This window comes from Bolinopsis microptera, chromosome 10 (genome assembly GCF_026151205.1).
Source record: "Bolinopsis microptera isolate Bmic1 chromosome 10, MBARI_Bmic_1.0, whole genome shotgun sequence".
NCBI lineage: Eukaryota > Metazoa > Ctenophora > Tentaculata > Lobata > Bolinopsidae > Bolinopsis > Bolinopsis microptera.
Window position 1 is genome coordinate 6021828 of NC_087081.1, and position 15302 is coordinate 6037129.

The 15302-nt window shown below is 36.6% G+C and overlaps 1 protein-coding gene across 1 annotated transcript in view; it reads left to right on the forward strand.

The window, feature by feature from the left end:
• Nucleotides 1-15302, forward strand: part of LOC134822317 (uncharacterized) — a 142053-nt gene that overhangs the window by 125308 nt on the left and 1443 nt on the right. The window contains exons 14-16 of the mRNA XM_063833307.1: nt 5567-5634; nt 11521-11608; nt 14357-14539. Of these exons, the coding sequence (XP_063689377.1) occupies nt 5567-5634; nt 11521-11608; nt 14357-14539 (339 nt within the window). The remainder of the gene's footprint in view (nt 1-5566; nt 5635-11520; nt 11609-14356; nt 14540-15302) is intronic.

A 15302-nucleotide genomic window follows, 5' to 3' on the forward strand; every position in this document is an offset into this window, starting at 1 on the left:
ACTGACGGTTATACGCCCAAAACTGGAATAAATGGCACGTGCATTATGCTAAAAAAGAAACTCATTGAGCCATGGAACTCTGACTTTTTTATTGTGGGAGAGACACCTTCTCGCAAAAATTCATTATTCAAGCATATTATTGTAATGGTAAAACGTTTATGTCAGAATCGACCGAATACATAATATCCCATCGAAATATAATTCTGAGTGAAAGAAATTCGTAATTAATAAATCAACAGACACCTTTCGAGCATTATTGAAATCGATCGCCCGACTGGGCCTTTTTTTTAAATGGTTCGAATTCCGGGACATTTCATCTCTCAATATTTTATCCAAATATTTAAGCCCCTATTTTATACAAGTATTTGAAAAAACCAATCATAAACCTGAAAGTACTATCAACTAGGAAAATTACGAGATCCATATTGTCTAAGACGTAGACGTAACGATCTCTCAAAGTATTTAATACTCTTGAATCGCGATCAGAGTTCTTGTACAGAATGAAATTAAGTTGCGTAGAACAAAGAAGTCCTCGTACAACATGTCTACATAAATGACTGAACTTCCAAGAAGGAATAATTTGGGTCTGAGTTCCGACTTTTATAGGAGGGGTTGACTATAGCAGCCCTTTAGTTTCCTTACATTAAATCGTGCTGCACTGTAAATAAGGTATGGTATTATTAGTATCCACCACTCATAACATTATATATGGTGATCACCACTTTAAGTTTCAACATCAGTACTTCAGTAATATATAATGTCAAGAGATAAAATCTAAATAGTACGTGATTATTATATCGGGTCTCAATAAGAGGTCTCGACTGACTAGGCATCAAACCTTGGCAATTGGTAATTTTCCTCTGGCCCGGAGTCAGCTGACCCTAGGGACCAGAGGATAAAGGCGTAGAGACTGTGTGTATCTACAAAAGTGGTTATTTTTACAAGAGACAGGGCTGGCAACGCAAGAAAAGAAAAACGGGAGAAACAAACACAAAATGCATATCGTGATTATTATTACTATTGTAACATGAACTCGCGATTTATCTGCCGCGACAACGAGTCTGCAGACACCTATAATAGTAGGCAGTCAAAAATAATGGATGTCCAGGTCGGGTAGATGGGTTATTACGCTAGAAAGTCGCGTTAGTTCATAAATTCTAACACTCTTGAGTATTCGTGACTTAAGTTGGATTCAGTAAGATCTGAGGTGATTTATTTAATTCTGCGCAGTCTTTATTAATATGACGTCTCAGATCAGTAACAATTTATCTACAAAATGCTATTTTACTGACTGAAAGACAACTCTAGAGTGGTTAAATGGCTGCAGGTTGAATGTTTAGTGTAAGGGTAGAAGGTTAATATTGCTTCTGAATGTCGTTAACATTTCATCCCCTGATTGCGTTTATGATTGTTCTGTAAGATCTCCCAGGAAATTCATTATTATTCTATCCCGGCTGATTATTCTATCCCGGAGGTGTTTATAACTTATAAGTACTAGCAGGAATTCCCGTCTAACCCTATAGTGGTGTCAAGACTCAATAGACTAAAATAATAATTATTATATTTAGTTCGCGATTTTTACACCACTTGGGGGTCCAAATTTTGGGCACTACAATTCTTATTCTTTGGCAAATATTTTTTTTCCATGCTGATTTAAAGGCCATTAAAGCATTTGAACCAGTCAAAAAGGTTTAAGTTATCATGCCGCGGTGTCAGTAAAATGGTTCGGATATATAAACATGTTATATATATATATCGTCTCGCTTTATATATAGTAAGATAACGCACTTTGCTACATAGACTATAGTAGCGCGGACATGGGTGACCTCGTTATAACGCTTTTTTTGGGCAAATTGTTTCCTCCCTCATTAACCGTATATATGAGAGAGAAAAAATAGAACATAATTCAAAAGCTTTTCGAGCATAAGTGAGCATCAAGTGGACGCAACCTTTGCACCAAACACAGAACACTGACCTTAAAGCGTGTTACGCTGCAGTATTTCTCAGTAATGCACCAGCACGTGGTATGTGATATTGCACGTGGTATGTGATAATGCACGTGGTATGTGATAATGCACAGCGCTCAGCACATGTGGCACGTGGGCGCCTCTGATCTAACCTCAAATCTCGCTATATCGCCGGCACCTCAATATGACGCCCTTTTTGTTCTAAATTATTTTCTCCCTCGAGATACGCGTTAAAGCGAGGTATTATAATAGTATAAACTGTACAGGGTATTACAAAGTTACAAGAATCGACTCAATTCTTTCAAATTTCGTCACCTGCTGCTGAAAAGTCCTGAGATGAATTTTCCTGCCTGTATTTATACCGTAGTTCTTCGAAAGTGCCCTCCTAGCAGCAGTCCAACTACTTCCGTTGACATAAGTCATTAAATAGAAAAGCTTGGCCATGTCTACTCTCATCTCGGCTGATATGCCAGATTTTAATATTTTTGGAAGAATGCAAATTCGCGAAAAATGAGTTTTGAAACGATTTTGTGAGAGAAACTAAAATGTAAGGCATAACCAGCATTTTAAAACCGAATGCATCTAATTTTACTGCAGTTACTGCAGCCTGAATCGCTCGAGAGTTGAGGCACATAAGTATTTACCACAGGAAATAGCATTAGCGGCGATTAAACAAATAACTACAGGCTCGGGGAAACTAGCATTTCCATTATTTATATGTTCAGAGATGTCATATTAGTACCGATTAGCTAGGCGTTCGACATTTGATGCTAGGCTGTTTCGTTCCTAATATACAGGGTGTTTCAAGACTCGTGTCTAAAATTTCAATTTTTTAATTTATGAAGGACCAAAATTAGATGCATTCGGTTTTAAAATGCTGGTTATGCCTTACATTTTAGTTTCTCTCACAAAATCGTTTCAAAACTCATTTTTCGCAAATTTGCATTCTTCCAAAAATATTAAAATCTGGCATATCAGACGAGATGAGAGTAGACATGGCCAAGCTTTTCTATTTAATGACTTATGTCAACGGAAGTAGTTGGACTGCTGCTAGGAGGGCACTTTCGAAGAACTACGGTATAAATACAGGCAGGAAAATTCATCTCAGGACTTTTCAGCAGCAGGTGACGAAATTTGAAAGAATTGAGTCGATTCCTGTAACTTTGTAATACCCTGTACAGTTTATACTATTATAATACCTCGCTTTAACGCGTATCTCGAGGGAGAAAATAATTTAGAACAAAAAGGGCGTCATATTGAGGTGCCGGCGATATAGCGAGATTTGAGGTTAGATCAGAGGCGCCCACGTGCCACATGTGCTGAGCGCTGTGCATTATCACATACCACGTGCATTATCACATACCACGTGCAATATCACATACCACGTGCTGGTGCATTACTGAGAAATACTGCAGCGTAACACGCTTTAAGGTCAGTGTTCTGTGTTTGGTGCAAAGGTTACGTCCACTTGATGCTCACTTATGCTCGAAAAGCTTTTGAATTATGTTCTATTTTTTCCCTCTCATATATACGGTTAATGAGGGAGGAAACAATTTGCCCAAAAAAAGCGTTATAACGAGGTCACCCATGTCCGCGCTACTATAGTCTATGTAGCAAAGTGCGTTATCTTACTATATATAAAGCGAGACGATATATATATATAACATGTTTATATATCCGAACCATTTTACTGACACCGCGGCATGATAACTTAAACCTTTTTGACTGGTTCAAATGCTTTAATGGCCTTTAAATCAGCATGGAAAAAAAATATTTGCCAAAGAATAAGAATTGTAGTGCCCAAAATTTGGACCCCCAAGTGGTGTAAAAATCGCGAACTAAATATAATAATTATTATTTTAGTCTATTGAGTCTTGACACCACTATAGGGTTAGACGGGAATTCCTGCTAGTACTTATAAGTTATAAACACCTCCGGGATAGAATAATCAGCCGGGATAGAATAATAATGAATTTCCTGGGAGATCTTACAGAACAATCATAAACGCAATCAGGGGATGAAATGTTAACGACATTCAGAAGCAATATTAATCTTCTACCCTTACACTAAACATTCAACCTGCAGTTATTTAACCACTCTAGAGTTGTCTTTCAGTCAGTAAAATAGCATTTTGTAGATAAATTGTTACTGATCTGAGACGTCATATTAATAAAGACTGCGCAGAATTAAATAAATCACCTCAGATCTTACTGAATCCAACTTAAGTCACGAATACTCAAGAGTGTTAGAATTTATGAACTAACGCGACTTTCTAGCGTAATAACCCATCTACCCGACCTGGCCATCTAGTTAGGGAGGGTATGTAATGGCGTGGGATTAGTTTAGTAAAAGCAATTTGACTTCAAGAATCACTAGTTGGAAGCCTAAACTAAAGGATTTTTATAGGTGGCAATTTTTATTTTGGCGGGAACACCCATATACGGGCCACGCCCTTTTTCAGGGTTTCGCGGGTCACTCGAATTTTTGTATTTCAGCCCAGGATGGTCTTAAAGACTATTCCGATACACCAAAATGTGCCTAATAGCCACATTTATATACAACTTATGAAGCAACATATACCTTAAAATGCTTCGTTTCGGAAATATGGCCGAAAAACGGTTTTTGGCTTGACGCAGTGCAGTGCAGTTATGACCACTTGAATTCAGTTATATAAGTAAACTATAATTTGGTAGCCTATCAGCAAATCGACTTGCAAGTTGGTACTGGAAGTGAAGATTTATTAAATACAGTATAAATCGTTACTCATGCTCCCCAGGCCAGGCGACCATTAACAGATTATTGACAGCTGCATAACGTTACCAGACAACCTTATTACTTTATTACAGCTTCCGAAATCCGAACCAACAATCTATTTAATTAATGATAAATCCCTCCAGCGGCGGGTTCGATCTAAATTGGGAAAATTCAGCGCTTTCCAGCCGAATTCATTAAGACTGGAGTCTAATTGAATTTTCAATTTTGGCATTAATTGGAGGAAGCAGTTATTGACAACCCATAAACCAACAATCTTACCTCCTTGAAATAAACTCTGCATTACTATAAGAATATCATAACCTCAATAAATATTAAATAAATCGGAGTTGAAGTATTTATAATAATAAGTTGAAGTATTATAGTGATAGTATTTATAAGTATTGGCCTAAGAAAGCTAAATTATACCCAAATAGGCCACCCTGTGCTAAATAAATTATTCATCTTAAGATTATTTTGGTTGTCATTGGCTAAAAACTAGCCATAGAATTTCTAGCTCTATTTTTAATATCCATTTGACGCAAAATTATATTCTCATGCTGGTTTTCTATTGAACCTTCAGCGCAGGCACGTAGCCAGGGGGGGGGGGGGCTAGGGGGCCTGGTTCAGCGGTTATATATATTATATATCATATTATTATATTACCCAAAAATGTTTTGATTTCAATTTAAAGGCGAGTTTTGGTGAGCAGGCGTTACAAGTATGTTAATGTCATAGGATTTGATGGTACGATTCTGTGAGCATGAATCATGACACGTGACAACCCATCTTAAGGACTGTATTTTAATTGGTATCAATGGTAATAATAACTATGGCAACAATTTCAGATGGAACTCCTGTTGAAGAAATCCGCAAACATTCAATCAGAGGAAACAACACGCTCGTCATCAGACAGGTAAAACCTTTAGCTTCTTGTCAGATGAATATACTGCTATAAACTTTGATATATGTTATATATATATATATCTTCAATAACTTATATTATATATATAAGTGGGAAATTGGTAGATCACCGACCGGCTATAAGCCGGTTATAAGCCGGCTATAAACCGGCTTACAGCCGGCTACAATTTTTATAGCCGGCTATAAGCCGGCTTATAGCCGGTTAGTAGCCGCTTACATTTGTTGTTGAGCGACGGCTATTAGCCGGTTATAAGCCGGCTATTAGCCGTTTAGGTATCGGCTATAAGAAATTCAGTGAAAACGGCTATTAGCCGGTTATAAGCCGGCTATTAGCCGTTTAGGTATCGAAAGTGGTTATAAGCCGGCTATAAGCCGGCTATAAGATATTAACTTAACTTCATCGTACTGAACTGAGTTGATATCTTATAACCGGCTTATAGCCGGCTTATAGCCGGCTTATAACCACTTTCGATACCTAAACGGCTAATAGCCGGCTTATAACCGGCTAATAGCCGTTTTCACTGAATTTCTTATAGCCGGCTCCTGACTATCGTTCAGTACGATGTAGTTGAGTTAATATCTTATAACCGGCTTATAACCACTTTCGATACCTAAACGGCTAATAGCCGGCTTATAACCGGCTAATAGCCGTTTTCATTGAATTTCTTATAGCCGGCTCCTGACTATCGTTCAGTACGATGTAGTTGAGTTAATATCTTATTACCGGCTTATAGCCACTTTTAATACCAAAACGGCTAATAGCAGGCTTATAACCGGCTAATAGCCGTCGCTCAACAACAAATGTAAGCGGCTACTAACCGGCTATAAGCCGGCTTATAGCCGGCTATAAAAATTGTAGCCGGCTATAAGCCGGCTTATAGCCGGTTAGTAGCCGGCTTATAGCCGGTCGGTGATCTACCAACTGGCCATATAAGTAGGTAGTAGATATAACTATACAGTAAGTTTTATATAACTTATTGTAACATCTGAAAAATCCAGGGGCTTTAGTATAGCTTAAAGGACCACCTGTGCAAAGGCGCTCTTTTATTGCTAACAGTAATAACTGTAAATTTGAAAAAAAATATCACGGTTCAATCAATGTATCTTTAAAATCTTAAACATCTAGAATAGAATAAATTAAATAATATCAAATCTAACATAATAGATTATAATGACATTTAAGCGTTATCATCACTTATTTAAGACAATCGTCCTATAATTCCTACTACTTCTTTAACAAATACCATTCAAAAACCTGTAAAACTTTAATAATAATAAATAAATAAATTCTAACATTTATTACACGCTTCGACATTAAAATATACCCAACAAAGATGTACATTAAAGTCATTCAAGCGAGACTTAGTGTTGAAATAGCAAGATTATGGACTTTTTAAACAGTTCAGATTTTATGAATAAATATTTGTATGAAGTTACCAAAATTATGCACTTTCATATCAGTTCAGACATTATGGACAAATATTAGAAATATTATCAAAAGCTAGTTGGAAATAAAACGTCTTTAGGGCATTTTTAAAACATTCTACAGATGATAATGATCTCACTGAGTAGGGTAGTTCATTCCAAATTTTTGGTCCACAAAACATAAATGCAGCATCTGTTCGTCTGAAATGAGGAGCAGGAGGAACTTTCAACAAATAAAAGTCATCGTCTAGTCTGGAACTTTGTCTTCGTACTTCCCTTAGATTGACGTGTCCTTGTAAGTACTGAGGGGCTATGTTATTAAGACACTTGAAGACCAAAAGTGATATTTTGAACTTAATTCTGAACCGAACAGGCAGAAAGTGGAGCTTTTTGAGGTAAGGCATGATAGGTTCACGTATCTTTTTTCCGTAAAGACCAAAGATAAATCTAGCAGCATTGTTCTGTATCTTTTGTAGCTTATGAAGATTCTTTTCTGTTAGTCCATAATAGACTGAGTTGCAGTAGTCTATGAAACAGAGGATATTGGAGTGAACTAGCTGAACTTTTAGGTCATGGGAAAGCTTCGAACCGATTCTTGCTAAGTCCCTTTGATTCAAATAACATACTTTGGAGACAGCATTTATTTGAGAGTCCAGATTCATTTGGTGATCGAAAAGGAATCCCAGGTTCTTGGCCTTGCTAACAGGGCAGATTGAGAGGTCTCCTAAATCCATTGTCTGGATTGGGCTGACATATGGTCCTATATCAATGAACTCTGTTTTTTCATCATTCAGTTTTAGGAAGTTAACTGTCATCCATTGCTTTATCTCCAGAAAGCAATTTTTCACAGCTGTTAAATCAGGATTAGAACTGTGAACATCAAAAGTAAAGTACACCTGTGTGTCATCTGCATACAAATGTATCGAGAAACCATATTTTGTGACAATTTCTTCAAGATCTCTGGACTCTGGTATACAATATGAACAGTAGTGGTCCTAAAATGGATCCTTGAGGTACACCAATATCCAGATAGCCTTCAGAAGATGTGGCTTTTTTTACTTTAACCTTGAATGTGCGATTATTAAGGTAACATTGTAACCAGCTGAGTGCTAGTTCTGTAATACCATACGCATTCTTGAGTTTCGTAAGAAGGAGGTTATGGTTTATGGTGTCGAAAGCAGCTGATAGATCTAAGAGTAGAAGCACAACATTCGATTTGCTGTCAATCATCATTAGAATATCATTATGTATTTTGGTAACTGCAGTTTCACAACTATGGAATTTTCTATAGCCTGATTGATATGGGGAAAACAGGTTGTTGACATCAGCATATTCATTTAATTGGCAATGAACTACTTTTTCTAGTATTTTGGACAGATAAGTTAGATTGCTAATCGGTCGATAGTTTTTCAGCTCATCAACATCTAAGGTAGGTTTCTTGAGTCCAGGCCTAATAGATGCTTCTTTTAGGGCAGATGGAAACTTTCCGACTCTTAGTGATTCATTCACGATGTAATGGATGATTGGGAGAAGCTCGGGTAAGCATTTCTTGAAGAGCCACATTGGTATGACATCGAGTACGCTTGATTTATTGGGAAGACTCTTAATTAAGGTTTCAAGGTCTGATAATGAGACTTCCTTAAACTGATTAAGTCTACACTTTGCATTATCTATCGAAGTAGAGTCCTTGGTACCTTGACCGTTTAGGGAAGTGTTTTGAATTTCCTTCTCAATATTAGAGTAAATGGTCTTTACTTTTTGATCGAAGAAAGTCTTGAGTTTGGCAGCCACTTCGATATCTTCACCATTTGGCAATTTGTTGGAGCCATATTCCTTATCTAAAAGTTTATTTATGACTTTATAGGTCCCTTTCGAGTCTCCTTTGCAGGAACTGAGCTGTTTATCATAGTAGCCATCCCTAGCTCGATTGATAGTGATTTCTGCGTCAACACATTTTTCAAAATGAGTAGTTTTAAACTCACCATTCTCTGGATACTTTTTGGCTTTTCGTTTTGCCCTTCTCCTCTCTCTGACAGCAATTTGACATTTATTATCCCAAAAATCAGACTTTTCAGCAGTAAATCGTTTCGTAATAAGTGGGGCATGTTTGTCTAGCACCTGTTCAAGGACATTTTGATAAAGGTTCACAGTCTCGTCTAAGGATTGATATTCAGAAAGGTTAAGCTCTGAACAAAACAGATCTTCCCTGAACTTATCGATGTCAATTTTGCTTAGCTCTCTGACATCTTTTTCTTCATATGTACGAGCTTTATGAAGATCGAATGTGACTGGGACCTGAAAACTTACTAGATAGTGATCAGAGCTGGTTCCAGTGCTTGTCTCTACCATCATATCTGTTACAGACAATGAGTCACTTACACAGCCTAGAGTAAATAACAAGTCCAGTGTCCCGCCGGAGATGTGAGTAGGAGAGTCGACATGCTGAAGGAAGCCTTTGCTCTCACAAAGAGCAATAAAGTTCTGGGCAACATTATTGTTCAGGTCTTCAACATGGAAATTAAAGTCACCACAAATAATTGGAGATCCAGTTTTAAGCAGAAGATTGTCCAGGTATCCATCAAAGTCATCCATAAACTTAGATATTTTTGTTTCATCATATTTCGCTTTGGCCTGAGTGCTGCGATAAACTACACATAGCCTGATAATCTCACCAGCAGTTTTAATGACACATTCAAGTACTTCAAAAGATGAATATTTAGTAACATCATTGCGTACAGGCGATATCATTTTGGGGTTGAAGAGAAAACCAACACCACCTCCCCTACCTCTTCGAGGGGCACTGATAATATCGAACCCAAAATCACGGATTTCGGCAAACTTTGCCCGATCATTAGTATTTAGCCAAGTTTCCGTGATACAACAGATAGAAATCGAGTTATCTTTAAGCATTTCTAGTACGCCACAAGTTTTGTTGCATAGAGACCTTGCGTTGAAACAACCAATAGAAAGCTGTGATTTCTGTCGATTAGCACCTAATTTCACATTACGTTTTTTGAAATAAAGTCAGTGTTAGCAGCAATACGTTTAGTTTCTCTTACCAACACAGGACAATCGTAAGCTGCCGCATTATGTGTTCTTGAATTCTCGGCATCATTTAAGTTAAGAATGGGGGACAAGTTCATTCGAAACTAACTTTATACGTCTATAGCAAGGGTACTACATCAGCGTAGGCTATTTAATCAGCGTATTTCGAGTTAAACGGTCGCTATCAAAAATATGAGAGTTAAAGGACAATATTTTTCATTTCCTCAGAATCATATTTGTTTTTTGTCTTTGGCGACCTGAAAGCAGCGTAAAGGAACGCATGAATTGAAAAGAAATTAAATTCTGTAAACTGATTTGCGGTCGTTCTAGAATCTAGATGATGTGCGATGGGCCAAATTCGCATTTTTGTGGCCTATCATCGATTAACGATTGACGATATTCACGAAAGTAATTTTGTTTAAAAGAATAGAATTCGACTACTTATTAGTTATTACTCCAAGAAACGAAATGTCGCATAATATCATTATTCTATTATTCTCGCTTAACGTTTGCACGTGAATGACACTCAAATCACACACTGCTGTCAACTAATTCACAAATCCCGGGAGTGTGGTACGCAATGAGCCTCACGTGCAATTACCTGAATAAATGCAATATCTCTGGTCAAATGATATTGCATTTATTTTATAGCGCTATAAAACTTACGGCATATAATGTCTGGAGGCTTATACTAAACGGGTCGTTTAGTCATCATATGATATTACGACAAATATCATAACAAATATCACTTCGAATTTTACCACAAATATTCTTATAGAAATAACGATAAATGTTACTAACTCACCGTTTAAAACATCGAATAATAGTTGCTGCTATAAGAGTAACATGATATCAGAATTATACCGTAAAATATAGCTGATGGCTTTCTCATAAATAATTCTACTGGTGTTTGAAACCGTACTAAAGTAACATGAACAGTGAACACCTTGCACTAATGTGATTGGTCATTAAAAAGTTATCATTTCAGTCTCACAATAGTTACAACAAATAGGTACAACAAACAAGCTAGAAACATACAAATTATCTAGCTCGAGATGTTTTGAGGGTTCCGAATAACAGAATCATTTCTAGAATTTGGTACCATTTGCGCAACAAGTTTATAAGTAGGGAGTAATACCCTCTTTAACATCAACCAGAACTCCCGCTAATTTAAACCTGAACCACTAAATAACTTTTAGGATCGTTTAAGTATTTCAATCGGTTTATATTAAGATCAGCAGCAATTAATGATTTTTATTTTTTGATAAATTCCAAACCATTCCTTTTATTGAAATTACCATATTCTTTATGTTTCCTTTTTCGAAACATTTCCTTGTGTTTTAACTCCTTCGGTTTATTATAAATTGTTTAATAATATTTCCTTGTGTTTACAATTCCGTATTTTCAGCTGGTAATGGGAGCCGATAATGGACGATACGTTTGCACTGCCGAGAATTCTGCTGGAACAACTGAATCCACTATTGTCGTCGCAATTTGTAAGTTTTTAGTTTTTCATTTTTTTCAATAGTTCAATGATGAGTATTTTTACTATTCTAGGTATCTTAAGATCTTGGTTGTAGCTCAGAGTTGAAAAATGTCGTGGAATGAACTGATACAGTACAGACCGTTCTTCCATACAAACCGCCGTAGTGACATGGTCAATAAACACCGTAGTGACATGGTCAATAAACGTGCCATGTCTTCCAATACCAAAATTATAGTAATACGTTATATAAATCACAGTGCTGGCAAGCACGAGCGGTGTCTTTATTGGGGGTATACTATGTACCCCCTTTACTATTTACCCCCTTTACTATTATACCCCCTTTACAATTATACCCCCTTTAGTACACGTTACAAGCCTCTCTCGTGCACGCGAAGCGTGCACTCCGGCCGGAGGCGGCGGCCGAAGGCCGCCGCCTCCGGCAGGAGTTTTTCAGGCATTAAGACTCATCGGAAGTCGTTCAGCAGATTTATTTTTAGTTCAAAACATTCTAATTTGATGTCAAAGATGACAGGAATAAAAAATAGTTATGTTGAGATTTTTTAAAAATTTGCATAAAATACTCGCCAGCACTGTTATACGAAATTCGGTAAAAAACCCAAAATCGCCATATTCAGGTGCCTTAAAAACCATGTTAAAATTGAGTTAGAGATCTGAAATTTTTCAGGGCGTCTAGACGTTGATCAAATCGACTGCAAAAAAAGTTTCAGGTTTCAGGAGCATCGGGAAATGGGTTTTCTAGAACCCCTGTTTTACGATAGATTGTCGTGATATATACATACATATATATGTATATCCCTGAATATATATATATATTCAGGGATAGACGCTTTGCCAGTCAATTGTAGCCTGTATTTAAGTGTCCATAGATTCAAAAGTATAAAAGATACAGCCATTTCCGACCACAGGTCTTGCAAATAATTGTTTATACTTTAGTTTACATTGTATAAACAAATTATTTGACGTCATAAACACCCCTTGATGACGTCATCAAGTTAACCGTTTTTAAAACTTGATTTTTGACAAAATAATAACTTTTCAAATTAATTTTAAACCATTAAGGAGTAATTTTATTCAAAATCTGAGGAAATTTTCACCTTAGATAATTGTTCAAGCATTCTGAAAATCTACCGGAAAGTTTTTCTAGCTTGCTCCTTCATAAAGATATTCGTCATTGAAGTTTGTGTTTTTTTGAAGAATTATTTTATAAAAACGTCAATTTTGCGATTTAGTATTCTCTGGTTTTGGGCCATGCCTTGGGTTGTGGAGCTCAGTTCTGCTTCCTATAGGTATAAATTGTGCATTAGGCTAGTTTTAAAGTTGAAAATCGAAAAGTTGCACACGTGGGGACACGCCCAAATTGATAGAAAATCGCTAAAATCACTGAAAATTGCTGTTTTCGTCATTTTCTGTCAACTTTAGAGTGCCGTTGTGATAACAGTTCTTCTTGAAATACTTTGAAACTTTGCATGCTTATCAAGCTATATATAAAACAATTACATGCAAAAATTTACGGCAATTCAATATTGGATGCGCACGCAACGTCCGCTCAAAGTTTGCACGTGCGAAAGGTGAGAATTTTGCTCATTCGTGATTTCCAACAAATTCTGCTTTGCCACGACAGTTTAATGTCATTATATATGAATTTAATGCCAACTTGAATGAGTATTAAGTGGCATATTCAGTTAGTGATCGACCGATATGCTTCCCTAAACACAAGGAAATGTTTTTAAAGGAAAAATTTCGAAATCGTTGAAACCTCCTCCTTATTAATGAAGATATCAGTTTATATTTCGACTTTATAAAGTACCCTGACATTATAATCAAAAAGAGATGATATTTTACCAAAACCCATAATCATGGGTAGAGTGGACCGCTGTCAGTGTCTCTCTTTCCCAAACAAAAGGAAATGATATTACTTTGATTGACCGTTCTCAAATGCAAAATGATACCGAGAATGAAATCGGTCGCTCGCTTTTCCCATTCATTTACAATTGTAATAGATTAAGAAGAACTACCCAAAGGCAGATGTACTCGGCAATGAAGATTCAATAAACTTCAGCTAATTCAATAAGTAATACTAATAACTACCACCCTTACCCCGAAATACTAGGTATCAACCCGAACGCAACCCAAAGAGATTTTTACATCATCTGATTGATGTAATCAATCAAAAATTATTACAATTCGTAAGCCGTGAATGAATGGGAAAAGCGAGCGACCGATTTCATTCTCGGTATCATTTTGCATTTGAGAACGGTCAATCAAAGTAATATCATTTCCTTTTGTTTGGGAAAGAGAGACACTGACAGCGGTCCACTCTACCCATGATTATGGGTTTTGGTAAAATTACATTATAATAAATTATATAAATATTACTATAAAGAACAAAATGTGATACCGACCGTTATACACAACCCCGCAGAACCAATCGAAAAGGCGTTTAACGTTATTTAAGTTAAGGTGTGGTAAATACCCATTTGGGTTAAATCGTTCAAACTTTGTCGCAATTGGAATTGAAATTATTCCTTGTTTACCCATTTTAAAGGAATTTGTACCGATACATAAACGCAGCTATTTAAAAGCCTGCAAGTTATATTAATAGCCTTGCAAAATAACCTCCCCCTGTAAACAGGACATTCTATACGGTGTATGATTCACCGTTCAAATAGTGCAAAATGCTATAATAGACGGAGATATTTAAAAGCTATTCAAGTTAACACACACGTCATGCCTTCAGTGCCACGAATGTCCCCAATGTGCCCCAGCTCCACCGACAAGACCATGAGGTGTGAGCATGATTTCTGTGCCACTGCAAAGTGTCCAGCCTACGAGGGAACTGATAATGTTACCTGTGTCAATACCGTGTGTAATGTTTGTACTTACATCTTCGTGGATAAATCTAACACTTATGTTGATTGCTGTGAGTATATTTAATTTTTCGTTGTAATTGATTAGGCTATTATCATAGTTTATTATGATATTCTTGTTATTGATTATGATATATTTTTATTATATATAAATTATTATCATTAATATTGTCAAGTAGTTTATTGACGCAGAAGATGATACTTAAGACATCTTTTGCATGATCAAATCAAATGACCATGGTATCATAATTTTAGCTCAAAAATGAAGCTTTGGATTTGTTAACGGGTAAGGTCATCGGATTTGATTATAGAAATTCGTGATTAAGTCCATGAAACCCAATTTGAAATGGCAATACTAAACAAACTAGGAGTTGTTAATGTTAGCAGGAGTGCAATGTTGCAGCTCGTTCGGCCTCGGGTCCAATCCTCTCTTCGATTTGCAATCTATAGTATCCCAGTATCCCCAATCCCCATACATCGTCCCAATGGTCTCTCAGTCTCATTTTGCAGCATTTTCTCCGGTTTTTCAACCTAACTTATCCCATTCTGAGGCTAGATCTAACCTTATTATCATGCCTGGTCATACTTTACCATCTTGCTCCAGTTTTGTGACTCGATTCCTCCCTTTTTGCAGTTTGATCTTTTTACTTTTAGTTTTACAGCCCCATATCTTCTGAATTTAATAAACAGTTTTCATGACCGGCCATCTGTTCACGGGGTGAAATATGTAAAATATGTGAAGTATGTAAACACCGTGCATCGTTATCCAATGATTTACAACTTGATTTTCTCAAGTCTTATAATATTAATTTACTG